The sequence below is a fragment of the Salvelinus namaycush genome, chromosome 20, assembly GCF_016432855.1.
Source record: "Salvelinus namaycush isolate Seneca chromosome 20, SaNama_1.0, whole genome shotgun sequence".
In the NCBI taxonomy this organism is placed as follows: domain Eukaryota; kingdom Metazoa; phylum Chordata; class Actinopteri; order Salmoniformes; family Salmonidae; genus Salvelinus; species Salvelinus namaycush.
Window position 1 is genome coordinate 33,576,799 of NC_052326.1, and position 21,705 is coordinate 33,598,503.

The 21,705-nt window shown below is 40.8% G+C and overlaps 1 protein-coding gene across 1 annotated transcript; it reads left to right on the plus strand.

Moving 5' to 3' along the window:
• Positions 1-12,271: 12,271 nt before the first annotated feature.
• On the plus strand, positions 12,272-18,029 carry LOC120064771 (low-density lipoprotein receptor-related protein 1-like). The gene is made up of 7 exons (XM_039015375.1): positions 12,272-12,278; positions 14,601-14,784; positions 14,846-14,943; positions 15,489-15,539; positions 15,686-15,779; positions 17,577-17,721; positions 17,889-18,029. Exons 1-7 carry the CDS (start codon positions 12,272-12,274, stop codon positions 18,027-18,029), a joined length of 720 nt encoding a protein of 239 aa, XP_038871303.1.
• The last annotated feature ends 3,676 nt before the right edge of the window (positions 18,030-21,705 follow it).

The window sequence follows — 21,705 nt, forward strand, 5'->3', positions numbered from 1 at the left end:
ATTGCTATCTGCAGCGTTAGTTCTAGGCAAATGTTGCAATTCTAAAGCCATTCCTGGACCTGTGACCAAAAACGAGCTACATATGGACAGTACCTAAATAAATAAATATTTTAACATTCTATTGGTTGCAAGAATTTTGTATAATTTAAATTGAAAAATGTGAAGTTTTGAATCCGGCATTCTTTTGCGTGTCAATTCATAAACGATGTGCCATGGAATGGGTACAACTATTTTGCAATTTATATGGCACAGCTGTCAATTTTTTGGTCCTCAAATGAAATTGGTATATGTTTTCATATATCACAATTTTCTTTAACCATTTATGTTCTTAAATGCAGGGCCGACAGACAAGTTCCTTACTTTTCCCCCCTTCTACTTGTGTCACGTTTGTAATAAGGACGGGACCAAGGCGCAGCATGTGTTGAGTTCCACATCTTTATTTGCAGTGAAGCTTCTCAAATAAACGAAACGTAACTTCAGTGGTCCTACAAGCACATACACAAATAATATCCCACAACCCAGGTGGGAACAATGGAGAACTTAAGTATGATCCCCAATTAGAGACAACGATAATTAGCTGCCTCTAATTGGGAACCATACCAAGTACACCAACATGGAAATAGGAAAACTAGAACACCCCCCTAGTCACGCCCTGAACCACAACACCATAGAGAACCAAGGGCTCTCTACGGGCAGGGTGTGACAACTTGCCTCTTCCATTTTTGTGGTTGTAATTTTGGGTAGAGCAGACATTTCCATATGTCTGTGTTAGCTGCATGTGTGACACAACTCCACCAGTCCTATTTATGATATCATTTACAAAACATTATACCTTTAAAAAAATAAAAAGTAATTGAAAAATATTTTTTTATCAATTAGTATATTTGAGTTTAACCACAATATTTATCGTATTATTTGTTCTGTCTTTTCAGGTGGATTAAACTGAAATTGCCACCAACTTTCTAAGGCTTGTTTAAAAAATTATGATATTTTGGAGATTTAGTTTTCAAGCAACTGAAAGTGAGCAGTTGTAATCTAAATAAAGGGAAAAATGCCATTCTTGAACATGGGGTGAGACATTCCTACCAATTTACTAGAGAACTATTTTGGATAAGTATACCTTTTGTATGACTAATGCCTTTTAGTGAGAGGTCTAGTGCTTTAATATTAAATAATTTATGCCCTCCGAATTCATATTCGTTATATAAATAGGCCCTTATAATTTTGTCTGGCTTGCCATTCCAAATAAAATGTAATATGTTTAGTTCATTATCATTTATAAAGCAGGTCACTGGGTGTAGGCAAAACCATAACAAATAGGTAAACTGTGATATGACTAAAGAGTTAATCAGTGTGATTTTTCCACAAAAAAACAGGTATTTTCCTTTCCATGGTAGCAAGATTTTAACCCCTCCCTTAACCTCTAAAAAGTGTATTGGAGTGAGAATTTCTTTCTTTTGGGATTTGTATACCGAGTATGTCCACATTTTATTGGTAAACTGCACGGTAATGTAAAAGTTGAATTTTTTTAGTGATCCAATACGTAATATCCAATACTTATCATAATTTGGTTTTAATCCAGAGAGGTTAGCAAAAGTGTCTAGATCCTCTGAGGCTGTGGAGGGATTCTAATTGTGGTTTTAAAAGAACCTGAAACATCGGTGTACAATGACACCTTTTGTTTTAAAGCCACGGATTTCTAATCCCTTAATATTATTGTTGGATCTAATTTTAACAGCTAACATTTCAATGGTAATAATAAATAGATATGCTGATTTAGTGGACAACCTTGTTTTACTGCTCTTGACAGTTTAAAACTTTCTGAGATGTAGCCATTATTTATTATTTTACACCTAGGGTTACTATACATAACTTTAACCCATTTTATAAGAGATTCTCTAAAATTGAAATATTCTAGGCATTTATATATAAACTCCAGTCGTACTTTATCAAAAGCCTTTTCAAAATCAGCTATGAAAACCAGGACTGGTGTCCCCGATATTTCATAGTATTCTATTGTCTCCAGTACTTGTCTTATATTATCTCCAATGTATCGTCCATGTAAAAACAAATGTCTGATTAGGATGAATAATATCTGACAATACCTTTTTAACTCCATGCGCCAAGCATTTAGCTAGAATGTTTGCATCAACACTGACATGTAAGAGGCCTCCCATTTTTTTTTAAATGAACTGGATCTTTATATATACAGTGGGGCAAAAAAGTATTTAGTCAGCCACCAATTGTGCAAGTTCTCCCACTTAAAAAGATGAGAGAGGCCTGTAATTTTCATCATAGGTACACTTCAACTATGACAGACAAAATGAGAAATAAAATCCAGAAAATCACATTGTAGGATTTTTAATGAATTTATTTGCAAATTATGGTGGATATAAGAAGTAAGAAGAAGTTACAGGTCTGTGAGAGCCGGAACTCTTGCTTGTTTGTAGGTGACCAAATACTTATTTTCCACCATAATTTGCAAATAAATTCATTAAAAATCCTACAATGTGATTTTCTGGATTTTTTTTCTCATTTTGTCTGTCATAGTTGAAGTGTACCTATGATGAAAATTACAGGCCTCTCTCATCTTTTTAAGTGGGAGAACTTGCACAATTGGTGGCTGACTAAATACTTTTTTGCCCCACCGTAGGTTACTGTAGAGACACCTTATGTAAATAAATTCAGGAGTAAAAATGTGCTTAGCAAGTCACCTAATGATAATAGTGTTTGACATGATTTTTTTAATGACTATCTCATCTCTTTACCCCACGCATACAATTATCTGTAAGGTCCCTCAGTCGAACAGTGAATTTCAAACCGAATCAACCACAAAGACGAGGGAGATCTTCCAAAAAAGCAGATATTGAATATCCCTTTGAGCATGGTGAAGTCATTAATTACACTTTGGATGGTGTATCAATACACCCAGTCACTACAGAGATACAGGTGTCCTTCCTAACTCCGTTGTCGGAGAGGAAGGAAACTGCTCAAGGTTTTCACCATGAGGCCAGTGGTGACTTTAAAACAGTTAGCGTTTAACGGCTGTTATAGGAGAAAACTGAGGATGGATCAACATTGTAGTTACTCCACAATATTAACCTAATTGTCATTGTAAAAAGAAAGATGCCTGTACAGAATAAAAAATATTCCAAAAAATGCTCACCTAATTCTAAAGTAGGATTAAATGCCCACACCAGCTAAAATCATCCACTTTTTCAGCTGAAAGATGATGCCCATAGTTTACCCCTGATATTGCAAAACGATTGAGTCAATAAATCATCGTTTTAGTCTGTGTAATATATTGGGTCTATGCCGTGTGTTTCATTATAAGATTAATTACATTTATATCTGACGAGGGATAGCTTTAGTTCATTTGGAACCACCTGCAAAACATGTACATGTGCGGGCTCATTACTTCCTGTTTACAACCTGGTACTTACTACTGCTTACTGCTGTCTGTAATGCACTTAGTTCGATCTGGAGCTGTTGAATGAGCTGACGGTGAAATGGTGAGTGTTGATAATGGGATATGGAGAAGGGTGAGCCGGTCAAGGATCGATTCAGACAAGGTGGTAAATTGTATGACAAGCGACAGTTTAATTTAAGAGTAAAGATATCTGGTACAAGCGTATACGGACTCGTTCATTTAGCTCATAAGGAACCTCCAGAAAAAGCCCAGATAACAGAGTGCATAGACATTTTATACAGCACAGAAAGTAGGTTGAGTCTGGAAGTTCTGGTCCTCTGGTTGGTTCTGGACAGGTTGTTGTCTTCTCAGATTGGTCCTGATGAGCTGGGCGTCATCCTTCTGAGTCTTGTAGCAAAAGTTCTTTGTTACCAAATGTTCAGCTAAGCAGGAGATTTTGTGTGTGCGTAGTCAGCCCTCTGTCCTTGGGTATGTGTGTGTGTGTGTCTTATTATCTCGTGAAATGCAGACCCAAGCACCCTTTTCTTATCAGTGTTTATGAAAGGTTTACGTCAGCCCTCTGTCCTTGGGTGTGTGTGTGGGTCTCTGTATCTGTTTATGAGTTTGTGAGAAACCCTGTTTTGAAAGAAGTTAGTTATAACAACGTAATAGCAATATGCTTGTGTTATTTTAAATGGTATTTATTACAAATCCCCCTCTTCACGTCTCATAAGAGACGTGACAAAAGCTAGGACAAAAGCTATAAATGGCAAAATTAGAGTAAACTTTATCAGAAGATAAAGTTTTGATTCCCTCTCTTCACGTCTCACAAGAGACGTGACATAAACTTTAAGCGAATCCAGGCACAAGAAGGGAAACTTTTTCCAGAAGAAAAAGTTTTGATTCCCTCTCTTCACGTCTCCTAAGAGACGTGACATAAACATGGGATCAAGCAGGAGTAGTATATGCAGAAACTTTCTTGAAGAGAAAGTTTCATATGCCCTCTCTTCACGTCTCCTAAGAGACGTGACATAAACTAGAAAAAGGTAAAAGCAGCAGGCATGTTGTTGTCCTCAAAAGATGGAGGGCCTTCATCCCCTAAAAGAGGAAACATCTGGGAAGGGCTTGTTGGGTCAATGGCTTTAGATATGACCCTAGTGGTGAGTGAACGAATGCATGGTATGCAACAGCAACCACACAAAACCAAAATGGCTGCAAACACTGAGATAGAAACCAAAATTGAGGACACCAGGGTTTTATATTTCCCAAAAGCATCCATCCAGGAATCCCACATGGAGGTGTCTACACCAGAATGGGATTTCATTTTACCATTAAGAGTCCTCAAGCCTTCTAAGGCAATGGTCAGGCTACCATCAGTGGCGGTGTTGTTAGGTATAAAGGTGCAACACTGTTCACCAAACATAGAGCATACACCTCCCTTCTCAGAGAGTAGCATGTCTACTGCAATGCGGTTTTGGAAGGCCATCAAGCTGGTAGCTGCCAATTGGCCATGTACCGCCTCAAAGCCTTGCTGGGTCCAATTGCCTAGTTTTTGGACATTAAAATGGATATAGTTGATCCTGTCAACATTTTTATTAATGGTGCACCACCAGCACACTGATGATTCAAAACCGGCTGCCACTTGATCCACAAGTTTATACTTATCTGGCACCCCCCTAGGGATCCCAATGGCATCAAGATAGGTGGGGTCTCCAGGATCCACTCCTGTTGATCTTTTGGACCGGGATAAATCCCCGTCCCTCTCTACACGGGCCATCAGGTCCTTTACTTCCATAGGATACACTGAAACAGGAAGAAGCAGAGAGACAAGACCACAAAGACCAGTGGCATTCCCTGGCAGGCGGTCATATAGATGATTTCCTCCACACCACCACCAGACATCAGCTCTAGACACAGGTTGGAAAGGGGCATTAGGATTATGGGTGTTATTGCACCATTCATAAGGTAGTGCTCCCAGCATTGGAGGGCCAAGGGACATATTTATACAAGTAAAATTAGCCCTGGCAACCCGAGAAGAAAACATCGGGCCCGTCTGGTACTTTTAACAATAGGATAAACCTTGTCTCACATAGAGCAGTTGGCAGTTGGGTTGTCATGCTTCATAACAGGAAGCAGACATACATCAGGTAGGGTAGCCGGTACAATGCGTAGGAGTGGACGGGCTCCCATACATACCACACAGCTCTGGCGGGAGGCCTTTCCAGCTTCCTCAGCCAATAGTAGCCAGTTATTTGTAAGTCCCGAGACCCCTGTAGCTGTAAGGATAGCACCGTCAAGAGCAGGCGGTGCTGCAAGTAAAATAATAGAATTATTCTTATTACCATTTTCAGTTACAGCCTGTGCTTTTGTATCATCAATATAACAAACTCGAACCTCCCAAGAGACTGGTGGAGTGGTACAGCTCACATAAGGAGCAAGTGTAAAGTCCTGGCAGCCTAATGCAATACCAGGATGGATAGTAATTTTAAGTCCTTCAGAGTTTTTTGTCAAAGTCAAGAGTTTCCTCCATTGTTTTCCTAATGTAGTAGAGGTGTAACTGGACCAGTCATAATTAGTCTCACATACCAAGTTTGCCCACGATAAGGATGAGCAAGGACCAAAAGGAGACCACTCCAAGAACTACCCCTGGACACATTAGTAACCAAAAAACGAGAATATGTTAAACCCTCAGGTCCATCCCTCTATACAACCTGTATCAGGTGGGCTCGTCGCCACCCGGGAACTTCAAACCTTCACAACAGGGAGGACAAACATCACTTTTTATTCATTCGACAACATCAACTACAGCGAACCAAGGGTCCTCCTCTGTCAGGCCCACTCTCCTGCGAAAGCTTGATTTCGTATCAGCCTCTCCAACTGGAGCATCAAGCAGCGGCATCATACCATAGGCCCTTTCCACATCTGTAACAGACTTCTTCAAACAAGGTATGATACAGGCATTACGGAACATGAGCATACGAAAAACAACAACTTAGGGTCAGAAATCCAGTAATCATCACTGCAGTGTACTTACCAAACCAAGCACCCAGCCAAGGGAACAGTCCACTCTCCTCCACACCTGCAAGACCCCCCACCTCCACCGATAACCTTGCCAACCCACTCAGAGCTTTTGAAATGCTCCCATCCGGACTAGTATTGTTAGGGACAAACGTCTAACACTGTTCTCCAAACATTTTACATACACCTCCCTGGTCGGCCAGAATCATGTCCAGTGCTAGTCTATTTTGTCTACTGGTTTGAGAGGTAGCATCCAATTGTTCAGCCATCCCTGTAAGTGCTGTGTGGGTGTATTTAACAAATCATTATTAATTATAGTAGATATAATTGACCCAGGCATTTTGTTTAGCATCAACAATAGCTGGGCCAATGATGGGCATCAGATGCCACAGGCCATCATTCCTGTTTAATGTCTGGAATTCGTGGGGGACCCCTATTGGGACCCCCAACAGGTTGGTGTGGATGTTATCTGTACTCTTGGACCAAGGAGCGTCACGTTTCTGCCGTCTCCTGGGTTGGTCCCAAGCCTCTGTCATGTGCAGCTCCCAAAAGTTGGTTAGCTGTAACCTCAATAATAGGCAATGGTGTTTATCAGACTGGCCAAAACACATGTTCCCTGATAATCTCCTTTCAAAATGGGGTCAACCGCCTGGCAGGTCCACACATCCACCATACATCAGCAACACCTCTAGTTAATAGTGACATTAGTGATGCAGGCAGCAGTAGGGAACCTCCCATAGTCTATACCTCTACCTGTACCAGTGATACAGCTGTAATATCCCCCATATGCCTTAACCCCCCATGGTGTCTTCTGGGGACGGACTTCTGGGAACACAAGACTCAGAGTTTTACACAGGGTTGAATTTGGCTTAAACTTTCCAATATGCACATCCAACCTTCCCCCTTACTTAGGGCAAATGGGTGAGCAGCCAGAATAGGTCTGGCATGTCCACATACGACACAGTCCTTTCTATTAAGTGTTTTGTAGGCCAACCACATATTCTCCCTTCCCTCATAACCAGTTTCAGTCCCCAATTGGTCACTATCTGAGATGTCTTTTACATTTATTACCTATACCAGATTGTAGAGTTCAGGTGATGGCGTGGGACTTGGTCTTGAAGTGGTGGAGGAGGCCGGCTGAACCTGGTCTGTCGGAACTGGGGGTGGTTCTGGCAGCACTGCGACGGTAACATCCCCATCGTATCCTAAACAGACAGCTCAGGACCACAAGCAGTCCTGCAAAGCCCCACCCTCTCCCAGAGAACACATCATCAGCCAGAGACCAAGCAACACTTTCACTTCTATGAACGCACACAGTGAGGAAAGGTCGGGGGCAGGGAATTCTTCATTAAGGAGTTGATCCCCGAACTCTATTAGTAACGGTTCTTCTCCTTAACTCTGTGATCATTCGGCAGTGTCAGTGTGTCTCACCCTCCAAGTGCGATATGCCCCCAGGTCGAGTGAATCACCTTCTCCTTTAATTCACCTGCAACGCATAAAATCTTGGACATACAGGTTTGGTTAACAAACAGTTTCTCATTTGTTCTATCTGATTATATATTTAAATTCTATGCCTATTTTTTTAGCTAGAATTTTTAAATTTTAAATTAGTTTATTATCCAATAGGCCCCATCCTATCCTAGACCACAATGTACCCCTCCCCCGTTTGATACCTGGCTCTGGCCAGGTATCAACCTTACCTACTCTAAATAATGACTTAGTATATTATAACGTCCCTTTCATTTTCCACATGTCCAATTGTCCCTTGAGTTTGGGTGTCCATTCATATCTATCCTTTACCAATTATCTGTCAAGTGACTTATCTACTTTAAAATGTATCTGTGCTGCTTATATGCGTTAACCCCCTTCTGTCCTATCTTATTTCACAGCCTACCTTGCTCATTTCCTGGTCCACCCTCCCCACTCTACTCTCAAACCTTCAAGGTCTCAACAGTGCGGGGTAGACCCATCTGTCTGCCTTTTTCTAATAATAGTCAATAACAACTATGTGTTCTTTTGCAATATTAACTAAGTGTCTCACTGTTTTGACTTTATCTGAAATCATGGATTTAAAATAACAACATGTCTTATAGTGTCAATCTCTAAAGTCCTTACATAACCTTAATAAACCTATCTCTATCTTCTTATGGCCAAAACAAATGCTAACCATATAAATTCCTTTCTTTACTAATAAGCTCTCTATCACTTTTATTTTCATGCCCTATAGGCTTAAAATATCTCCTGTTCAAACCAATTCAATAACAGCCCATTCAAAACCGTCATAGCCAATGTTTAAAAACAGAATCCTGACTCCTCTGTGGTTAAAACTACAATTATGGTCAAGAGTTATAAACTCTATTATATCAATTTACCTCAAAACTAGTATTCCCAAATGACCACAATTTCATTATTCTCACTACATCCCCCCGTGAGTGATCAAGTCACAGGAAAATGCAACGAAAAGAGGTCAAAAAGGTTACACCTACATTCGTGTTCCATACCATATCTAGACATACCAAAAGAACCCTTTATCTTCTCAAAGTCCCTTGTCTAAATAAAACTCAGAAAGTAAAACTCCTATTCCAATATGAGTGTATTCTTTTAAGATATCTTGTCTCTGGGAACACGGAAAACCCCTTAACCCAAACGTTTACCACAAAAACAAAACCTAATAATTATGATAATACCCTTAAATCATTCGTTTTAAATTTCCCCGATGTTTCCTGTAACACAACTGTGATAAACGTGTACTGTCCCTTTAAAAACTCCCTGCCAGCCATACCAGGTTGCGAGTCGTTCTTTGTTCCCCATAATGAAAACAGATCACGTTTAGAATACGTTTACTTATTGTTCGAATTCTCTGGTGTTACCTAAACCAAAACCAATAACTTTCAGCGACTTTTGAAAAGTATCTCAAAGCCATAATGTACACATTTTCCCTCTAAATGACACAACCAATTTTCTCTAGCATAATTTAATACGGCCACACCCGGTGGGGAGAGTACAAATTTTATCCCGTTCCTCCTATAATACTCAATGCTAAATTCAAAGTTGTGGTTAAATATATGGATTTGCCAATCATTATCAAATGTTAAATATACAGGTTTAGTACTTTTATCAAATAGATTAGTATAGTTCAAATAAAGATATGCGTTTACTAGCGCTCAACCTGTGTTCAGAACGCAGCAACTAGCCAATATAATACCAAAAATGACTGTCTTATTCATGCCTCTAGGCAAAACATCTAGTTACTCCAACTGAGTTTAGCAGCAAAACTATCGTATAAGTAAAATCAACTTCTCAACTTTCTCCATTCCAAAGTGTAAACTTACCATATACTTCGCTAAATTTATATCGCATGTCAGCCAATCCATAACAATAATATCATTAGTCTGTAAATTTAACCTAAATAAGTTATTAAATGTATTCTCTCTACTCCGAATTGGTTCTAAGTTTTTCTCTGTCACCAGCATTCAAACAGGCTCCCCGTTTGCTGGGAGACCGTTGAGTGCTGCAATACTGCCATCTTCTGTCCATTCTCTGTACAGCTCTCCACCCCCAACTATTCTAAGAGTTATGAGTGTGTGGAGGAATATCACAAATAAGGGGCCAGATATCCCTAGTCTTGCCCAGGGAGGGAGAAATGTCCCTCTAACTGTGCGAGGTTCCTTTTTCAGGGGAGGCGGAGTTTGATGCCGCATCACCTGAGTCAGGAGTGTCTTCATTTGGAATCGAATTTAGGCCGCTCAAATCAGCTCTGACTTCTGTCAGTGTTCTGGAAGGAATTGGAGCTGGAGTGCAATGTGTGAGGTGGTGCCAAGGTGCGCCTGATTTACCTTTGACCTGAACTGAGTGTGAAGTAACCTCCTTCACTTCGTACAGTTCAGTCCACCTGGGTTCCAGCCACTTTCTCTTGTGGACTTTAACCCCCACCCAGTCACCATTTTACATTCAGTAGTGGCGTGCCTCCTGGCAGCTCCCCCTCTTGGACCTTGCGAACCTGGGTAGAGAGTGCTACAGAGAGTTCCGTCAGTTTCCTTACATAATCAGTCATACCTATCTGGTGTACATCAAGAGCGGGCATATGACCTCCCTCTCTTGGTGGTCCTTTCCTTCTTAAACAAATGACTTTTATTCTTTTCTACCTCCCTGTCTCTAGCTTCCTGCACTGCCTCTCTCAGTCCGCCTTCCATCGTACTCAGTTGGGCCCTGCTTGGCGGGCCCCCTCCTAGGTAACCTGCCTGTGTCCATTTCAACTTCACCCCTTCCCAAACATTCTTTATAGACTTCCACTGTTCTTTTCCCCCTGACCTGTCTTGTATCTTCTGATCTAGAAAATCGTTAAATTTTAGCTTTGGAGTATTTGGGGTCGTCATATTGTCATGTATTTTATATTTTAACTTTTATCTCTATATTTTAAAACATCTGATTAAATTTCATCACTATATTTAGACTATCTGAATATACTTAGCCCGTCACTGGTAAATACCCGTGATGAATTCTTGGAGACACGTACTCTGTCTTATCTCAGAGCTCCTCCCTCGTACACTCAGAATTTTATATGTATTATTTAATTTATACGGCGTTGTGGAATGCGCAACCAACAGATTATATCAGCACATTTAAACTCATCATTTAAGCATTCATTCAATATAGTCAATATTTGTCACTTAAAATACTTCACATTAATCAGTATACATTCAACACTTACACATTACATTAAAGATCTCTCGAACACTCTGAACCTATTCCTTACCGATCTGTCGGACCGGTCTCAGCCGGACTTATTGAATAGCTATCACTTATCACTACACAATTCAAACCTACTCCTTACCGGTCTCAGCCTGGACTATTGAGTAGGTCTTATCACAACACAAATTAAGTTTATTCCTTACCGACCTCAGTCGGACCGGTCTCAGCCGGACTTAGAATAAATACAATTACCTCTATTCCTTACCGACCTCAGTCGGACCGGTCTCAGCCGGACTTAGAATAGTTATCACTTTTCACAATTATCTCTATTCCTTACCGACCTCAGTCGGACCGGTCTCAGCCGGACTTAGAATAGTTATCACTTTTCACAATTATCTCTATTCCTTACCGACCTCAGTCGGACCGGTCTCAGCCGGACTTAGAATAGTTACCACTTTATCATTTACCACTGTTCACCTTAAATACATCCTTCACCGAACGAATATTCGGGCTTTTGGATGAGGCTTATACACTTTAAGACTATCGGAATCCTATTTTTAACTAGCAATGTTCATCATTAAACAACATCCATTAAACAGTTGACATTTACACATCCGACCCTATTGGTACATGGAGCGTTTGTCATTAAGTAATACACATTAATCAGTTGACATTTACACATCCGACCCTATTGGTACATGGAGCGTTTGTCATTTAAACAATGCACATTAATCAGTATATATTCTTTTGTGTCTCTGACACCACTACTTCATACTTGTGTTTCCAACACCACTGGTTCCCCACCGAATCTAATCGGACCGGTCTCTGCCGGACTTAGGACTAAGACTTCCTTACCGGTCTCTGCCGGACCGGTCGCCGCCGGACTATCGGATAAGTCTTCTTAATTAACTTTTAACTATTCCTTACCGGACTCTGCCGGACCGGTCTCTGCCGGACTATCGGAATATAACACAATTTTGTCCCTTACCGGACTCTGCCGGACCGGTCGCCGCCGGACTATCGGAACAAAATTATGGCCACATATGTTTACTTCACTGTCTTTCACATGTCATCTATACACATAAATTTAAACAAGAATTCTTACCCAGACTCGGTACTACTGATCGAAATTTGGATATACTATACGACAATATGCAAGGTTTGATTTAACAGGTCTTGCTTACCTTGTTTATGGTCGACCAGGAGATCAGTTTCCCGAGCTGAGCAGAACTGTTGTCCTCCCCCCCAAAAGATTTCACCTGTCCTCCGTGAACCGTCCTTTCACCAACTCGCCCCCTCACATCTACATCAACCACTCTGGACCGGGTATCTAGACAACCATCCTCTGCTACCAAGTTTCTGTTGATAATGGGATATGGAGAAGGGTGAGCCGGTCAAGGATCGATTCAGACAAGGTGGTAAATTGTATGACAAGCGACAGTTTAATTTAAGAGTAAAGATATCTGGTACAAGCGTATACGGACTCGTTCATTTAGCTCATAAGGAACCTCCAGAAAAAGCCCAGATAACAGAGTGCATAGACATTTTATACAGCACAGAAAGTAGGTTGAGTCTGGAAGTTCTGGTCCTCTGGTTGGTTCTGGACAGGTTGTTGTCTTCTCAGATTGGTCCTGATGAGCTGGGCGTCATCCTTCTGAGTCTTGTAGCAAAAGTTCTTTGTTACCAAATGTTCAGCTAAGCAGGAGATTTTGTGTGTGCGTAGTCAGCCCTCTGTCCTTGGGTATGTGTGTGTGTGTCTTATTATCTCGTGAAATGCAGACCCAAGCACCCTTTTCTTATCAGTGTTTATGAAAGGTTTACGTCAGCCCTCTGTCCTTGGGTGTGTGTGTGGGTCTCTGTATCTGTTTATGAGTTTGTGAGAAACCCTGTTTTGAAAGAAGTTAGTTATAACAACGTAATAGCAATATGCTTGTGTTATTTTAAATGGTATTTATTACATGAGTAAGCTAATATTATAATAAGTAGCTAATATTATTATGAGCTAATGTCGTTCACTTGGCTATAGTAAGCAGCCCGGCAAGGCACACGTTAACCGAACGATGTATCATAGGCGCATCACCTAGCTAACATTAGTGACATCAAAAGTGGATGAAGACGTGGAGAGGTGAAATGTCAACACGGCTGCGATACATCGTCGTTTCTGGAGACGTTATGCACGGCAGCGCAAAAGTAGCAGCAAGAGTTGGCCTATGGGTCACTAACTATATACAAGTTTGGCTTGCTAGCTAGCTATAGTATAGGTGACTGTGCTGTGAAGTTCCTTCAGGAACTATTCATACCCCTGGACTTATACCACATTTTGTTTTGTTAAAGTCCAAATTCAAAATTGATTTGTTTTACCCATTTACACACACTACCCCATAATGACAAAGTGAAAACATGTTTTTAGAAATTTTAGCAAATGTATTAAATGAAATACAGAAATATCTAATTTACATAAGTATTCACACCCCTGGTCAATACATGTTAGAATCACATTTGGCTGCGATTACAGCTGTGAGTCTCTGGGTAAGTCTCCAAGAGCTTTGTACACCTGGATTGTACAATATTTTCACATTACTCTTAAAAAAATTATTCAAGGTCTGTCAATTTGGTTGTTGATCATTGCTAGACTTTCAAGTCTTGCCATAGAATTTCAAGGTGATTTAAGTCAAAACTGTAACTAGGCCTCTCAGCAACATTCAATGTCATCTTGTTAAGCAACTCCAGTGTATATTTGTGCCTTGTGTTTTAGGTTATTGTCCTGCTGAAAGGTGAATTCATCTCCCATTCGGTTACTTTTTTATTCTGAAAAACTCCAGTTCTTAACGATTACATGCCTTCACATAACATGATGCAGCCACCACTATGCTTGAAAACATGGAGAGTGATACTCAGTAATGTGTTGTATTGGATTTGCCCCAAACATACTGTAAAACATTTTGTATTCTGGACAACTTAACAAATTAACTTTTGTTAATTGCTTTGCCACATTTTTGCAGTATTACTTTACTGCCTTGTTGCAATTAGGATGCATGTTTTAGTACTTTTAACCACACATGGAAACGCTCCATTTTCACATATGTAGACACACGGGTGTGGTGCTGGAGGTAAGGAATATGCAGTTGAAAGTGGCCGAATTGCCCTTTAAGATGAATGCAGTAACTGTACGTTGCTCTGGACAAGAGCATCTGCTAAATGACTGAAATGTTCATGTTTTTAATGTTTTGTATGGACCCCACAAAGAATAGCTGCTGCATGTGCAACAGCTAATTCGGGCTCTAATAAACAAAACATTTAAAACTGTCTCTCTACTGCCACCAGCTGGCAGTATAATACTCAAACACTACTGAGTTAGAATAGTGGAGGAATACAAAATGTTAACTGCCTGGCACTCTTTTGATATCCACCTCAAGACTCCTTGCTCTCACTATACTCAGACGGATAGTTGTCTCTCATGTATGTGTGTGTGTGTGAGTAGGTAGCTGCGAGGGCCACTGTCTGAACAGAGGCACTTCTCTGCAGAGTGCCAGCGGGGCGCGCCAGTGTCGCTGTCTACCCCAGTTCAGCGGCAGCACCTGCGAGGTGGACAAGTGTCACTACTGCAGCAACGGCAAGTGTATCCCCACCAACTCCTTCCAGCCCACAGGAGAGGTCACCTGCATGTAAGTGTCACACTCACACACACATCCTCCTAACCTATTGTTACCTGTGTGTGTCCTGTAGCTGCACAAATGGCAGAGTCCAGCTCAGCTGCTACACATGTGATGAATACTGTGCTAATGGACAGTGCTCTGTCAACCCACACACACACCAGAGTGCAAGTAAGTTCTCTCTCTTTCTATCTCGCACTCTCACATACATATATTATAGTACCTCTGGTTACATCTGTCTGTGTCTATCTCTCTCCCTGTCACGATCATCTTTAGGTGAAAGAGAGGACCAAGGCGCAGCGTGATATAAATACATCTTCTATTTATTTGAAGATGAAACTAATACAAACTAGACAAAACAACAAACGTGAAGCTAACAAACGAAAGTGCAGACACAAGCTACTAACGTCAAACATAGACAATTACCCACAACCTACCTAATGCCTATGGCTGCCTAAATATGACTCTCAATCAGAGACAACGATAGACAGCTGTCTCTAATTGAGAACCAATCCAGGCAACCATAGACTTACATGAACGCCTACACTGAACACAACCCCATGAACTCTACCAAAACCCCCTAGACAATACACACACCCTAGACTAGACAAAAAACACACAAACATCCCCCATGTCACACCCTGATCTAACTAAAATAATAAAGAAAACAAAGATAACTAAGGCCAGGGCGTGACACTCCCCCAGGTGTTCTGCAGGCTGGGTGGGGCATCGCTGTGAGGCGGTGGCCTCCTCAGAGTCTGGTGGACGTAAGTAAACTGTCCTCAACTTTTCTGATGGTTTGCAAAAAGAAGATCTGCTACTCTACATTTTACACATATTATTGTGATTGCACATCGACTTGATGCTACCTGAAGTCTGTGTATGTATACTGTTTCCGTGTGTCCATGTGCAGGTACTGCCTCCATAGTGATCCCACTGTTGATGCTGCTGTTGTTGGTTATGTTGGTGGGAGGAGCTGTGTTCTGGTACAGGAGGAGGATGAGTGGGTGAGGAACGCTACACTAGACAATACAACACCGGGGCACTAGCGGAACACTGGGACAATATCTACCTTAAACCCCATATCAAGCTCTCTCTTCTTCTTAGGCTGTCTTTAATGATGCTTCTTACGGCCTCTGCACTCTCTCTCTCTCTCCTCCCTCCCTCGCTCTCTCCTAAGGTGACCACATGTCCCAGATTGTGCGTTCCACAACCAAACAATCATGTCCCATATTTTATTAACAATTTAAAGCAACACTACTTTACACAAAGTTAGATTTGTCCTGTATTTAAGTCAGACTTTCTATTCGTTTGAGAATTGACATTCCAATCTGTCTCTTTTGCAGTCACATTGCGCTTATGACAAGATATATATATCATAAGTATGTGGTACTGGTGATGTTAAACACTTCTCCAATCGTTGATGAGATTGAATATTCTGGCTGCACAAGACGAGACGTAAATAGCCGTATTAGACTGAAAGATAAGGTAATTTCATCAAACTTGTAAAGCTCATTAGTTGCTCATTCAACATATTTGCTGGTACTTCACTCAATCCCGTTTTTAAAAGTCTCCCTTCCGAACTGTTTTACATTCCCTGAGACCAACCACAAATGTTTACTTGGCCAAATATTCCCAGATTCTTATAAAACAGCCACATGTGGTCTCGTTTCTGCATCACCAAATAAGGTGCTCGCTCGGCAAAAGAGTAGGCTTTGTGCGCTTCAGTTAGCTTGCTTGGAGCGCTGCCAAGAACATGTATTCATGTAGGCTACACTGTACCGCAAAATCATCCCGTTGTCCCGCATTTGATTATTTTAAATGTGGTCACCTACCCCCCACCCCTCTCTGCTGTGAGTAACTGCATCTCTTCTGTCCCTCAGGTCTGGCAGGCCGGGCAAGTCCTTCTCCAGACTCTCGCGGTAACGGTTGCCACGCTACGCTTTCCATCCTCTCTCACTCAATATGGCATCCCATCCATCTCTCTCTCTTCATCAGTCTCTTTTGTTGTGCAGTGTTGGGTCCTGTGGTCAATGTCGTTATCTGTTGTGCCTAAGGAGTCATGACCCTCTAGTTCAGCTTGCCCCTCCCTCTCCTGATCTAAATACCTGTTCAGGACTGGTCTACCCTCTCCAAAACCCCTACTATACTTCTAGGGGTGTAACAGGTGGTGATCTGTTGAAGAGGTTGTGAAATTGATCAGTCTATGGCCCCAGGATGTCTTAATGGACCCCATGCTGTTCTCCATCATGCTGTACTGTATTGGGTTGTGTAGAATGCTATAGTATTTATCATACTGAGAGAGAGGACGCTCTGACTGCGTTGTTCCAAGCCAGGATTTGGAAAATGCAACATGAAAATCCAGCATTTACAATGGTAGTTGGTTGATTTGTTACTTCTCTCCATTCTTCAAGTCCATGGTTTGAACCAATATGGTAATGCTCCAAACTGACAACAACTTGGATTTCTGTCCAAGACATCGATAGATTTGACCTTGCTTGTGTCTTTTTAGTAGGCATTCAGTAGTATCACTTACAGGGTGTATGTGTAATGTTGGCTTACTTGGTACTGTTACATACCCCTCTCCAGGACCAGTGTGTCCTGTAGTATATACTAGCTAGGTGAATGCTGGATTTGCGTTGTTGCCTGGGCTGTGGCTTTGGGTCCAGGCTTCCTGGGTTACCGTGACAGTGATGTGAGCCCTGACCCCCATGATGTGGCCATGTCGCTGCCCGCGCTGTGTGGACGCTCTCAGGACCCGTCTGTGTCAAAGGGATCATGTCATTTCACCTCTGTATCTGCAGGGCCAAGGGCTTCCAGCACCAGAGGATGACTAACGGGGCCATGAACGTAGAGATAGGAAACCCAGCGTACAAGATCTACGAGGGTGAGCCAGACGATGATGCCGGGGATCTTCTAGACTCAGACTTCACACTGGACCCAGACAAGGTAAAACACAAAGTAATACAAGCAAGCACACAAAGACACTTGCACCATGTCACACATACCTGCACAAGCAAACACACACATCCTGGACACAAATGAGGCAACATACAAACACAGACCTACTACCATGTATTTAGTTGATCTCATGGTCCTCCCTGGTCTCTTCCCAGCCCACCAACTTCACCAACCTAGTGTACGCCACACTGTACATGGGAGCCCACAACAGCCGCAACTCCCTGACCAGCACAGATGAGAAGAAGGAGCTTCTGTCACGGGGGGATGAGGAGCCTCTGGTGGACCTGCTAGCATAAACGGTCTATTAGCCTGGGGCGTAACATTCCAAACACACCCCTCTTTTTGCCTTTGAAAGACAAAACGGAAAGAAAATAAACAGAAAAGTTGTGCACACTGTATAAATTGTACAAAAATTGACCTTTTGTATGTGATTGCAGTATTATATTTTGTTCTTTTACGATTCCTCTGGTCAAAAATGAACAAAAACATTTCATAGAAGAAATGTTTTATTTACTATTTTTGTCCCTTTACCTAAATAGCCACTACCTCTGTGCACAAGGAAATGGGAAAAAAAACAATTAGAAGAAGAAAAACATCATCATTGGAGCATTTTGTTTTGTATGAATTGTATAGAGAAAAAAACATTGTTCTATTTAATTTTGTTTGTGTTAATTTTGAGCAGGGGAAGGCGAACTCAGTTTTGTAAGTCGGTACCAATGTTGTCTTGATGACAGTTTTGTCTGCAGGAGTGTGTAAGACAGGAATAATACAGTATGATTTGTGTACAGCGCATCTAAAATGAATGGCAGGACCGGATGGCAACTTATTTCCATATTATTTTCTCAGAAAACTATGTTCATGAAATTGTTTTCTTTCTTGCACAGACAAGGTTTTACTGTGTATCTACCGTAAGATGTAACGCAGGTCAATATATGTTTGTTTCTATCCTTAAGGTGTGTAGGGCTCATGTGATGTTAAAATAGCATAATCAAAGTGTTGTTGAAGCGACTGAGGATGAGTGACTGACTGATTACTGGTGAGATGTGATGATTATGATGATGTTGAAGATTCCAGGCTTGGGAATGCTTCCATATAGTGGGCTGTGGGTGTGCCCAGTGCCCATGTCATGGCAGGTCAGAGCATAGTAACGATGGGACGGACCAGAGATACTGTGAGAAAATGTGTGACACCTTCGTTGAGAAGAACGTCACCAATCTGCACCCCTTCAGTGGACTGTGGTGCCAGAGGACAAGTGTCTTAGTTACAGCTGTGTGGATGGACAGAGAAAGGAGATGGGATAACGTTTGGTCTAATGTATGTTTTGTTTTTCGCAGCATTTCCTCTTTTGGTTTATGTAAGGGCTTGACTGTCCACCTGGCCCTGTCAGACTTCAGTACAGATGAATCCTTCTAACCTGAGAACATTAGTTTTGTGCTTTATCCTTTCAGTGATACCCATCCCGGATCCGGGAGCATCCTCATCAAAAAAGCTGACTAGCATAGCCTAGCCTAACGGGACAGGGATATCATATAATATAATTTTCATGAAATCACAAGTCCAATACAGCAAATGAAAGATAAACATCTTGTGAATCCAGCCATCGTTTCCGATTTTTTAAATGTTTTACAGCGAAAACACAATATGTATTTCTATTAGCTAACCACAATAGCCAAAGACTCAACCGCATATTTTCACCATGTTTCTACCGCATAGGTAGCTATCACAAAACCGACCAAATAGAGATATAATTAGTCACTAACCAAGAAACAACTTCATCAGATGACAGTCTTATAACATGTTATACAATACATTTATGTTTTGTTCGAAAAATTTGCATATTTGAGGTATAAATCATAGTTTTACATTGCAGCTACCATCACAAATAGCACCGAAGCAGCCAGAATAATTACAGAGAGCAACGTGAAATACCTAAATACTCATCATAAAACATTTATGAAAAATACATGGTGTACAGCAAATGAAAGATAAACATCTTGTGAATCCAGCCAATATTTCCGATTTTTTAAGTGTTTTACAGCGAAAACACAATATATATTTCTATTAGCTCACTACAGTAGCCAAACACACAACGCAATTTACTCCCCGCAAAAATAGCTTGCACAAAACCGACAAAATAGAGATAAAATTAATCACTAACCTTGAACAAATTCATCAGATGACAGTCTTATAACATCAGGTTATACAATACACTTATGTTTTGTTAGAAAATGTGCATATTTAGAGCTACAAATCCTGATTATACATTGTGAATACGTAGCATCGATTCACCAGAATCTCCAGAGATATTTTGGACACTCACCTAATCTGACCAAAGAACTCATCATAAACTTTACATAAAAATACTTATTGTATGGCAAATGAAAGATACACTGGTTCTTAATGCAACCGCCGTGTTAGATTTTTTAAAATAACTTTACCATAACAAACAGCTTGCGTTATTGCGAGACAGCGCTCGCCAAAACGGCAGAGAATAGGAATCAACATTTTCCACAGAAATACCAAATAACATCATAAATTGTTCTTACTTTTGCTGAGCTTCCATCAGAATCTTGTACAAGGAGTCCTTGGTCCAGAATAAATCGTTGTTTGGTTTTAGAATGTCCTTTTCTTCTGTCGAATTCGCGCCACAATGCTAGCCAAGCTTGATAACGTTCCCATCTTCTCTCTACACAAAGAACGGAAAACTCCAAAAGTCCCAATAAACGTTGAATAATCTGATAAAACTCGGTTGAAAAAACATACTTTACGATGTTATTATCACATGTATCAAATAAAATCAGAGCCGGAGATATTCGCCGTGTAAACCGAACGCTTATCAGAAGACAATATAGAGGTGCTTCGTGCGCCTTGGTAGAGAAAGGAAATTCCTGACCCGCCACTCCAAAAGCTCTTGTTCGACCTCAGATCAAGCTCAGACACCCCATTCCACCTTCCACTGCCTGTTGACATCTAGTGGAAGGCGTATGAAGTGCATGTATATCGATAAATATAAGCCAGTTGAATAGGCAGGCCCTGAAACAGAGCCCCATTTTCAGAATTTTCACTTCCTGTCTGGAAGTTTGCTGCCAAATGAGTTCTGTTTAACTCACAGATATAATCTAACAGTTTTAGAAACTTGAGAGTGTTTTCTATCCAATAGTAATAATAATATGCATATTGTATGATCTAGAATAGAGTACGAGGCCGTTTAAATTGGGCACAATTTTTTCCAAAGTGAAAATAGCGCCCCCCTATTGACAAGAAGTTTTTAATGGTTTTGTAACAGCTCCCTCTGAAGGGCATTCGTTTCTTTCTTTCTTTTTGACTGTCACGTAGCGTTTCCCTCCACTGTTCTTCCTTTAGCCGTTTCTGATCATCTCTGTCTTTTGTATCCTGCTGCTAACGCTGCCGTTTGTTTGCCTTTCAAACAAACGGTTGCCTTGACGTGTCTTTAAGCTCAGCCACTGTCCCAAAATGCTGCTTCTGTCAGGTGATCAGCCATATTTTAATGCATGTGAGAAAAGGCAAACAAATGTTCAAGTAACTAGAATAACAAATCCGTATTTTGCTTATCTGCCAGCAAGTGTTATTTTTGATTTATGCGGTCGCATTTTATTTTTTTAATTGAAAGGAGATACAAGTACAATCATTTTACTTTAAAGAACATTTTTGCAAAGTCATACATGCATTCTTGGATTTAAGTTGTTTTTGATTAGTCCTTGTTTTATGAGAAATTACACATAGCTTTTATAGTACAAAATGCATGGAGGCTCAAACTTTATTCTGGAAAGAGAATGTATGTTTTTGGTAGAGTACTTTACAAGCTAAATAACAGATTGTTATAAATACAATTTTAAAAACTGTACAGAAAACAATCAACTGGATTTGTGTTCTTTTATTGCCTTTTATGTTGTCATTTTATTTTGAGTTCGATGTTACATTGTTGGTATCACTTGGTATCGCAGTTTGGTC

Excerpts from the sequence above, each read along its gene's own strand:
- LOC120064771 (XM_039015375.1), top strand. Across the intron at positions 15,540-15,685 it reads CTCCTCAGAGTCTGGTGGAC|GTACTGCCTCCATAGTGATC; the intron begins GTAAGTAAACTG and ends GTCCATGTGCAG. Across the intron at positions 17,722-17,888 it reads TCACACTGGACCCAGACAAG|CCCACCAACTTCACCAACCT; the intron begins GTAAAACACAAA and ends GTCTCTTCCCAG.